Consider the following 10,649-nt stretch of genomic DNA (forward strand, 5'->3'; position numbering starts at 1 on the left):
CGACATCGCGCTGATACATGGTCCAGAAAATTAGAAAAATTCTAGAAAAATTTTCGATCCTTGGGGGCTCCATACATTTGCTCTTCCTTTAGGGATACCGTTAGTAACAATTGCTTTAAACGTACGTGTTCCGCAATCTATCGTTTCCAACCTCTTGCCACCCTCTCTGTGTTACGCAACACATCACGATTGATCCACACTTGTAAGCGAGCCTTTATGTTTTCTGAGCGAGACATTCAGCGCCCTCTGCAGGGAATAAAAATAGAATGAAATTATTTCTTCATCGGTTACACATCTTGAATTTTCGTATATAATGAAATAACGAGAAACGGAAAATTATAAACAAAGTTTAAAAGAAATGTTTCGAATTGTAACCTACTGGAAAAAATAACACTTAGTATGTGCAATATTTAGAAGTGAAGTGTAGCACTGTAGTGTATGATTTTTTTTATATTTTCTGCATAACCTTGGCATATTTTCACAATATGTACAATAGTATTCTTTAGCGTTTGTTAAATAACTTACATATAAAATGACAGTATATTGCATAATGTAATGAATAATAATTGTCAATATTTTATTAAAATATCTATACATCACATTTACAGTCTGGAATGCGACATTTTTATACGAGATTTTTCGATTAACCTATAAAAGAGATCTGTTTCTTTCACATTTCGATCTTCTCAAGATTCTTGAGGAATTGTGTTACATATATCATTTACACGATACATTCATTCGATGTCACATTTCAAATAGTCAATTTAGTATGAAAATAATTCTATACTTTAAATTGAAGTGGCACTGGTTATATAAAACACATAAAAAAAGTGTAGATAGAAAAATATTGCGTTCTAAATGAGAGCTTTCCATTGTAGCATTGATTGGACATATGCGGGATATATCGGCTCAGTGTATTACAAAATATGATAACAACTTTTTATGGCATCGGCGACCAATGAGGCCAGGTTTTGATGATATTGTATAAAGCATCACCCGGGCTTAAAGTCCGAGAGATTTGTCGGTGTCCTAGTAATTTATAATCCCGTGCAATTTTACCCTGTTCTACGCCGATTTCGATAAGACGTTGCGCGGCGTACAGCTGACCCTTCGGTGGTACGACAGAATTGAATGTACCAATAAACGAAATACCTATACTCATGTTATTGAATCCAAAGGAATGAGCTCCCATGTAATCCCAGCTTCGACCAACGTAAACAAGTCCATCGCCACCGACGAGAAAATTATAAGCAATGTCCGACCAGTTTCTTGACTCTATGTGGAACGTTTGCGCAAATCGAACGTGAAACGTGCAATCTGATTGGGTCGAACAGAAATCGGTGACCGTGTGACTGATAATCACATATGGTACCGGAAGTTTCATTTTCGTCAATGGCTCCGCAGGCGGTTGAGCACCCCATTCTTTCCGTCCAACGAAACGAACATTTTTTACTATGCCACCTACAACTTAATGAAAATTTCTGTACATGTATTTGACGAAAGTACATTTTTTATTTTCAAGACTTTATTTTACTTTAATATCATAAATGTGTTAGCGAATGTGGGAGCGTTACATTGGGAAAGTGTATAACACTTATGGATTAAGAAATTTTATGAATATGTAATTACCTTCGATTTCTGGTCTATCTGGTACAACAGATGCCGATGGGGTAGCAGCATTACGTGCGATATATACACTGACCACAATCACAGCAGTCACGAGAAATAAGGCTAGTACACACAAAAACGCTGCACATCTCCAAGTCCACAGCCACTTTGTTACTGTAATAATGTAAAACTGTTGTTTAGAAAAAATTGCACCACTGCATCGTAAAGAAAGGATATTTGGGTTATTAACACTGTAAAATTACGGAAATAGGTGTCAACCTTTTTTTTTGAACAATTTTTTAAATCCACGTTCAGTATCTTCTGTTTCGTCTACATTACTGGTGTCAATTAATTTTGTTGTACCGAATTTACAACACGCGATGTCCAACCAATCTATGCCAGAATAAAAGTACGTATTAAAATACTTGCTTACACTTTTTTTTATGCACTTTGAAACATTTAATTATATGTTATAAAATACGTACGGTTTATTCTGACATAATAGCAAGATGTACAAATATCGTCACTGTCAATCATTTTAATAACTGTGAGAGACCAATAGTAAATTGAAAAGAAGGAAAAATGAACTATCAAGATAAAAATTTCTGTCGGCTTTTCCTACAGCTATCTCTCGTGATCCTCGACGGTAGAATACTAATGTAAGTGTCTCATGAAATGCTTTTATCGACAGGAGAACCATTTAGATTTTAATCAGGAAAACAGGATGTTACGTATCATTACTTCCTCCTCAAAACTCTTATCAACTACATCTGGCAATCGTGTCAAGATAAAATCCAATTGTTACAGAAGCTCATGGATTTTGATAAAACGAGATTATTTAACAAAAATCGATAGAATTTACGCCTGCAATTCTAGCAATGACCGATTTAGATAAACTATTTGACATCACATTCTGCAAATTGTTAAATAGGATCGATAAGATTTGCAGTATTAAGTTACGCTTAATATCGTTATTAGTTATATTTTACAATGTTCACATAATTTCCATAATAAGCATCGTAATTAAAAAAGCATATTAAATATAAATAACGTAAAAAATGAAGAAAAAATTTAAGAATGGCATTCATTTAATTTTGTAAAACATATTTTCGAATAATTGGACGTCAAACAAATTATGTAATATAACTATGAGTAATAGCTCCAATTAATATTTTATCAAAACCCTATTCAAAAGGTATGTAATTAGATAATTCGCTGTTTGCATCTGGCACATAACATAATCAAGATAAGGTGAAGTGGCGATGGTTATCTGCCACAAAATTCCCAATTTCGAGAATGCAACCAAATTACTTTTACGTAACGGTACATGTAGTCTCGTTAACTTTCTTCTATTCCACGAAACAGCATAACGGCTTCTATCCCCCTCTTTCCCCATTATGGCCTCATACACGAGCCAGCCTAAGATTCTATTCAGAACATTACAGGTTTGTCAAACTTCTGGTGCTCTCCTTCCTAACTTTCTCTACTATAGTTTTACATCTCTCCCATTTCGAAAATTCAACGAACTATGGTAATAGCATCGCATTAAAATTCTTTCTTCGTATAATCACCTTTATCAAGATCAGGGTTCTGAGACAAGATGGGTCTGTCAGACGGTAGATTACTCGTAGCAGTGGATAAATCAGAAGCATTGCCAAAAGAGACTCCACCGTTATCGCTCTTAATCTCATGCTCTTGTACCGAGATAGGGTTAGTGTAAACGAACTGTTTGATCGTCACAGGGCCCTTATAAAACGTCTTGTTGCCGAGATGCACGTTGGTCGAATTTTTGACCTGCACGTCGCCGAAGTTCGACGTGTCTGCGTTAGGCAACACCAGGTTGCCATCCGCGGTGGTCACCTGTTGATGGTGCTGCAGCACCGCGGGCACAGGTAAATCGGGTATCCAATCGCCCTCCTCGATATCCGTCTCCTCTTCGTCGTCATCATCATCCTCTACGTCACTGCACTGCGTAGAGGAACCGGCAAGGCTGCCATTTCCAGCGACAACGGCCGAGGTGTCCTTGAAAGGATGCGCTATTTCAACACGACAGTTTTCACTATCGCTGTTTTCGATAGCGACGTCACCGTTCGTCTGGTCCTGGTCCTTCTGATACCGGTTCCCGACCGGAATTGTTTGCTGATGCTGCTGCACCAATGTCACCATGCCCATGCACTGCGCGAATAAGAATCCTTAGGTACCGATCGCTTCGAAATTTTGGATATGAGTTAACTCTGGTTACATGGGTTTTACTAGGCAGTGAATGCAGTTGTCTATTTTGATTATAAGATTTGTGCTCCATGAGTTAGCGAATGACGATGATATGAATTATTAGTGATTTTTATTTAGGTACAAAAATATTGTGCCGTAGTAATTTGTATGTAGCTTGGAGCAATACGATTGCTTAAATCAGTGATACGTTTGCGATCATACGGTACGATATTTTTGAGGGTGTACGTTTATTTGATGTAACCTTTGTAGAATTTTATATGGAGACAAGGAAAGTTGATGTAATAGGTCATTGCTTCTCATTAACGGCTAATATGCTAAGGTTTGTACGGTCACGTGTGTTATACGCAACTTATACTTGCAAATTCTAGGACACTGTGCGTATCGTTTTTACAAACTTTGCATATACATATTGTGTACATGACATGACGCCGTAAACAATTGTATATACGGTATACTATTTCACTATTAAGAAATGGAATGCCAGAGTTTCTTCTTGTAATTCCTAACTTTCTTAACTTTCTCTTAATCATGAAGTCCATATTATTCATTAAATAGAAAATAGATTTTATTAATATAAGATAATATAAATATTTTTGTTTAAGGTTTTATGAAACACATAGTTAGTCGAATGGAAGAATCTATACACGTTTAGAAAGTCATGACCCTAAGGCCAATTCGCGTAATGGGTAGTGGCATTAATATGCATTTAATGAGTTAAAGCGAATCAATTATATCAGGCATAATATATTCAACAATTGCTCCAAGAAAGACGTTCCCTGTTACAATTTATCATTATCAAGATAAGACAAATTACGTGACCTATCGTGGAACATTCTAATCGCGCTATTACAGGTCGAAGTTCATCGAAATTTACGCAATTGTGAGATGGGATACGACGAATTAACAAATCCAAGAGTACTAAAAATAATTTTACTAAATCGTATTGAAAGTTATAATGACCAGACTCATTTCATCGAAACCGAATTAGCAGTGTATCAATGGCATGATATTCTTCATAAACGTGTCAGATGAACGATGAACGTGCACAGATGATGATGAGTGTGGTAGTAACAATAGCAAGAAAGAAAGGCAAAGTGCAATGACACTAGGATATGATAAAGCATGTACTAATTGTCCATATAGACGCGACAAACAGTCACGCAAAAAATACCTCGGACAAATCATCGTTTCTGCCGTCCGCGCTCACTTTGCCAGCGTTTGATTACTACCAGCTTACAACATGGCGCCTCTTCCTCGGATGAGTTTTCTTTGTCACTCTGCCGAACGATAGACCTTGATAAACAGGAACTCTCTTGGAATCTTGCAATTATCGAGCTATTTTCGAACATTCCACACTTATACAAAATCGCTCGATTCTTTAATCACGAGAACTTGTTTACAAAATACACTATATCATCTCGTACAACACTATTCCAGACACTACCGCCGGTGACGCCACGCGCCTCTCGAAGGCCGCAGCTGGAACAGGGACCTCCTCGATACACTTGTCTCTTCGTACTTAGTATTCTTCTCGGGCAGCCACTAAGGAACGACGAAAACAAAAAGAAGTGTATCAATATGCGTTACAGGAATCTATGCGTAAACGTAATATCCCATGGATCTTCTCGTTGCTGTATCATACTGTATTTCGCAACTCTACGTCACTGCTGGTCCGTGACGTACAACGAGTTTCACGAAGGACACGACTGTCGCCAATACTCGGTCTGTTGAGAAGGAAATCCTCGAAGGCCCGGTGCACGTCACATCAAGACAATTAAAAAAACTTGTCCTGGACAGATAGACGATGCTCGATGTGAATCACGGTCCCGACGCGCCAGCACGATAACGATGGTCAAGTCCCAATCGATGAACACCAAACTGTGCACAGAGTCGCTGGATCGTCCCGACGTTCCTCGATGCTATCTTCCCTCAATTCATCGCCGCGACGAACTGTCCAACTCCAACACTCGCGACGATCATGCTGCGAAATCGCGTACAACCCCACTCTGCATCTTTCTTTCGCCGTTTGCAACTGGAAATTCTGCTTTATGCGTTGGCGCGGACGAGCGTTCAATTAATTTGTGGTCACGATGATGAGTATGGTGCTCATGGGATTCCTAAGTGGACGGAGCTACTTCGCCAGACACAACAGGATTTCCCCGTTGCATATTGAATATGTAGCAGAGAAGATTAGTGTGCAAGTAAACAAAGTGATATTCGAGGAGGACAGAGTCTGACTTCCGGTTTGCGAATGAAAGTCGCATAACGTTCGACGATGCTACGAGCACATCGTGCACGAACTGATAAGAGGCATTTGTGTTTTATTGAAAATTATCTGTCGTAACGCGAGGAGGGGACTAAGTAGAGATCTTGTTGGGAAGTTGGTGATCGAATATTGGGAAAAATGGAATGCTTGAATTTTAAGTGGTTTTGTTTTTCGTTTACCTTGGGATGATTTAATTTTACACTGGTGCAACAAGTAAAATGTTCGAATAGAATTTATTGTTTCTTTTTTCGGAATAGTATTTTATGATATTCTATTCGATATGAGAGATTCGTTGGATTACGTAAAGTTTTGCGGTAACAAACAGGCTTTAGTGCACAGATTAATCGTAGAAAAATTATTTACGTATTGCCAATCAAGTTTCACGAGCAGAAAGGAGTGGAAGATAGCATCATTTTTATAAATGTATAGTACAATATGATTGTAATTTTCTTGCAAAACCAGCTCATGATCATGTATTCTGTTTGCCATAACTGTGTGTAATAAAAAGCAGAGGTCAAGCTAGGTGCTTAAGCATGTACTTGAGATAGTGTACACCTCCAGCAAAGACAGCTGATATAGAAGGAAAAGATTAAGTGCTTATCCTTAAAATCAATATAATGTGCAAATGTACGTAATTGAGACAGATAAAAACTATGTCTGTTCATCCTGCAATATAGGCAAAAATTCATTGAATCCTGTTGGGATTTCCTTATCGCGGTGTAATGGTAAGACACATGCATGAATGAAATATATTATACAAATATCTGTACAACTGTGCAGATATGTTTTCTTTCCTCTTTTGCTGTACGTTTTGAGGCATAAGATGTGTATTCGTGAATCATCAAGCGATAAAGATGTGTGTACATTCCTGACATACTAAAAAAGCAACATTCTTACGCGTAAACTTTAATGATTTTGGTCGCTATTAATCGCTCGTCTAAAGGTTATGACCCGAATGGTTAATATTTAATACGAAGAGAATCTTACAAAATTAAATTTGCATAAAATAAACATATTTGAAAAAAAATTATTTACTATTCGATTCAGAAATATAGCTATAGAAAATTGCATTTTAATAGCAAGTTTATAGTGAAAAAAATGTACTCAGATGGGAAAATTGAATTTTTCCTCAAATACTTTATTTGTTGTAGATTGCAATACAATTTTAAACAATATTTAATTGCATTATAATACTGTAAAGCACGTCAACAGATAATTCATAACTTTTAATACTATTTGTAACAGTTTTATCACATGTTATGACAGCGAAATCTAGCGGGGACTTTGTAAACTACTTATTAATATTACCTTTCATCGATCACACAGTTTTGAGAACCTTATTTTGATCACAACAGTGTGTGATTCTATTGAAGCTTATGTTTATAATGAATAATCAATGCGATAATTTATATAATTGTACATAAATTAAATAGTCTCTTTAATAGTGTAACAAACTATTTATGAATATAAATTGCAGCAATGCTTACACTGCAGTTTGGACAATGTGGAAATCAACTAGGACATTCATTGTTCTCAAAGATATCATCTGACATAGAATGTGTAAATACAGGTGTATCAAATAATGTAAATTATCAATATTCTGAGGATACATTTAATAAATGGTTCAATGGAATAACTAAAGAAAATAGGCATTTGGCACGAGCAATACTTGTAGATACAGAACAGAAAGTAATAAACAAGATTTGTAATGACACAACTACTCCATGGACATATTGGACAAAAAATGTAGTTTGTCAAGCTGGAGGAGGTTGTGCTAATAATTGGGCATATGGTTACTTAGTAAAAGCACATGAATTAAGTGATACAATATTAAATCGTGTAAGGCAAGAAATAGAGAAGATAGATCATTTTGATGGATTCCTAATGCTTTTAAGTTGTGCTGGGGGGACAGGATCTGGTATTGGAAGTTCTATTTTGCAATTGTTAAGAGAAGAATATAAAACAAAACCAATCATTACCACAGCAGTGTTACCATTTTCATTTGGTGAAGTGTGTACACAAAATTATAATACATTACTAACTTTAGCAAAATTGTGTATACACAGTGATATAAGTATTATAATTGAAAATGAACAAATACACAGTATGTGTACAAATTTATTGAAGAAATTTGCTACAAATTTGGAAGACATAAATGAAATTATTTCAGAGAAACTACTAGCTATTTTTCAACCAATAAATCACATAAAATATAGCATAAATTCAGTTGTGTCTCACATAGCATCCCATCCCTCTTATAAATTAGCAACAATCAAGAGTACTCCCCATGTATCTAAAAAATTCTCAGAGTATGAACCTATGTGTACTTGGAATTCATATATCCATCATTTGAAGGAAACACTTCGAATACCAAATTTGAATTCAAAATTAACAGATGTTGAACTAAAAATGCCATCCACTTTATTAAGTAATAGAAACCATCATGTATACACCTGTTCAGTATCAAATAGTTTGATAACCCGTGGAATTATAACAGATAAGGACCCTATTATAACTGATGTGTTTCAAGAAAAACATTTATATGCAAATTGGAACACAAGTGATTGGTTTTCTCATTTACATCAAAAACGAAAATTTTTAAATCATGATAAATTTCTTGCTTTGCTCACTAATAATTCAGAAATTTCTCAACCTTTAGATATACTTTTAAATAAAAGTTGGAACACATATGTGCACTCTGCATTTTTACACCAGTACAAACAATTTGGCTTAGAAGAAGATGATTTTTTGCAAGCATTTGCAGTAATCGAAAATATTGTGAAAGAATATAAAGAACTAGTTCCTCATATTAAAAAATAATTAAATGTAATTAATTTTTTCGATGATGCAATTCAGTGAAGAATCGACTATAATCAAAAAAATTGTAAATAAATGATTTATTATTTCAATAAAAAATTATTTTAATTATGAATTATTTATTCAATTTATTCATATAGTTTCAAGTTTCGCATAAAAAGTATAATTTTGAAACTGATGTAAAAGAGTGAAAACTCAAGATTAGAGACGCGAGGGTGGTTGTGACGTCATAGGAGAATCGACCAACTTGCGACGTCGATATATGCGTCAGAAGATACAACGAGGGTAAAAAGAACATAAGAAATAAGGGAAAGCAAAACGAGAACACGAAGAAAAAAGAAGAGCTAGGTAGTAGACTGAGGGCGGTTTTTTAGATCAACTTGGGGAGAGCGAGATGAACCGGACGGACTACTCAGCTAATAGATATCTCTCCTACGAAGAAGCGAAATATATTCTGCGCCTGTGCAAAGGGGCGACCGAAGAAAAAGACCTGACCGTTTCCAAGAAATAACGAAAATGCTTCGAGGAATCAGTGGCCATTACCCCTTACCCTCGTACCCATCCAAGGAAAATAGAGACTAAACCCGTATATGCTATCACATTACGCAATGATCAGACGAAATAAATGGTACATAACATTGCAAAAATATTTGACGAGCATTTACAAAATATATTAAACTACAAGGTGACACATTTAGAGTGTTCCAAAGATTTTTAAGGAAATGTCTACTATTTGTAAACAATTCATATCTATATATGCTCCAAATATACTCATTAAATATTTAAATAAATCACATGTAAAAAGTGAAAGCAAATTTTAAGATTTATAGTATTTTCAAGTTTCTAATAGAACGGTCTACCGTTTGTAGCTATATCTAATCCTCCAAGGTCAGAGTTTTAGACGTGTTATGTAAAGGTAAAGAAAAAAAAGAGGAAAGAACCCACAGCGTGGGGAATACTACATAAACAACGACAGATGCACTATCCATGCCGTTCTCTAGCATCGGTCAAGCGTTACAGGTACAGACACGATTGTCAGGAACTCGTTTGCTGCCCCTTCATCGCCCCCACTGCGTGTCCTAACTATTGAGCACCGTAAAGATTAAGCATACTCCACTACTAATCTCCTAGATCCGATGCTAGTGTGCGTAGCCAGAAAAAAAAGAGAAGGATATGCACGCATCGATTAGTCATGTTCATCATACGCGTCGTCGGGATAGAATTCATAAATCGTCTTCTTCCTCTACAAAACAAGTAGAATGTTACTTCACAATTCTCCACCAACAATTTCTCAAAGTACGGGGTTGAAGGAAGTACATGTAAAGAACTGGCGCCATCTAGTGTATTCAGGGACGCACACCTGTTATTATAAAACCTTACAACCATCGCCTTATTACTTCACGAAGCAGCAGTACTGCTTCATGAAACTTATAACATTGCAGCATCGAACAATCGAGCCACGATAGTTTTCATAACAAAAGGGGCACGAAAATACGCAAATCGAGGAAGCACATTTTTTGGAAGCATAGCGCGTCCCTGTAAAACTTGCGTGCAACACACGTACAGGTCAGCAGACAATAGTATTGGCTGCGCGACTCGAATACCAAGAGGTGTGGTTTGAATAGACGGACCTGTCGGTACTTTGTCCCCCTCTGCCATGTGCACATAGCACGAGCTGCAGTCTTTCTTTATACTCACACATGCCCAGGCACACACACGTGCGCGC

At 36.4% G+C, this 10,649-nt stretch overlaps 2 protein-coding genes across 3 annotated transcripts; one reads left to right on the forward strand and one right to left on the reverse strand.

Moving 5' to 3' along the window:
* Positions 1 to 553: 553 nt before the first annotated feature.
* Positions 554 to 5,179, reverse strand: LOC143188109 (peptidoglycan-recognition protein LC). 2 transcript variants are annotated; one of them, XM_076392174.1, is made up of 4 exons: positions 5,012 to 5,179; positions 3,180 to 3,783; positions 1,630 to 1,782; positions 554 to 1,467 (listed from the first exon to the last, which is right to left on the reverse strand). In XM_076392174.1, exons 2-4 carry the CDS (start codon positions 3,778 to 3,780, stop codon positions 941 to 943), a joined length of 1,281 nt encoding a protein of 426 aa, XP_076248289.1. In that variant the 5' UTR covers positions 3,781 to 3,783; positions 5,012 to 5,179; the 3' UTR covers positions 554 to 940. The 2 variants fall into 2 exon arrangements, with proteins under 2 accessions (XP_076248289.1, XP_076248290.1); XM_076392175.1 differs by having other exon boundaries at positions 554 to 1,461; positions 5,012 to 5,178.
* A 2,115-nt stretch (positions 5,180 to 7,294) lies between these two features.
* LOC143186567 (tubulin delta chain) lies at positions 7,295 to 9,754 on the forward strand. Its single transcript, XM_076390250.1, has one exon. It carries the CDS (start codon positions 7,586 to 7,588, stop codon positions 8,924 to 8,926), a length of 1,341 nt encoding a protein of 446 aa, XP_076246365.1. The 5' UTR covers positions 7,295 to 7,585; the 3' UTR covers positions 8,927 to 9,754.
* The last annotated feature ends 895 nt before the right edge of the window (positions 9,755 to 10,649 follow it).

Source organism: Calliopsis andreniformis, chromosome 2, assembly GCF_051401765.1.
Source record: "Calliopsis andreniformis isolate RMS-2024a chromosome 2, iyCalAndr_principal, whole genome shotgun sequence".
Taxonomy (NCBI): Eukaryota; Metazoa; Arthropoda; class Insecta; order Hymenoptera; family Andrenidae; genus Calliopsis; species Calliopsis andreniformis.

What these genes read in the sequence shown, in the direction of transcription:
- LOC143188109 (XM_076392174.1), bottom strand. Translation starts at nt 3,780, where the DNA reads ATGGGCATGGTGACATTGGTGCAGCAGCATCAGCAAACAATTCCGGTC. An exon ending in GAACCCTGATCTTGATAAAG is followed by an intron (nt 1,783 to 3,179) that starts GTGATTATACGA and finishes ACATTATTACAG; the next exon opens with TAACAAAGTGGCTGTGGACT. An exon ending in AGATAGACCAGAAATCGAAG is followed by an intron (nt 1,468 to 1,629) that starts GTAATTACATAT and finishes ATTTTCATTAAG; the next exon opens with TTGTAGGTGGCATAGTAAAA.
- LOC143186567 (XM_076390250.1), top strand. Translation starts at nt 7,586, where the DNA reads ATGCTTACACTGCAGTTTGGACAATGTGGAAATCAACTAGGACATTCA.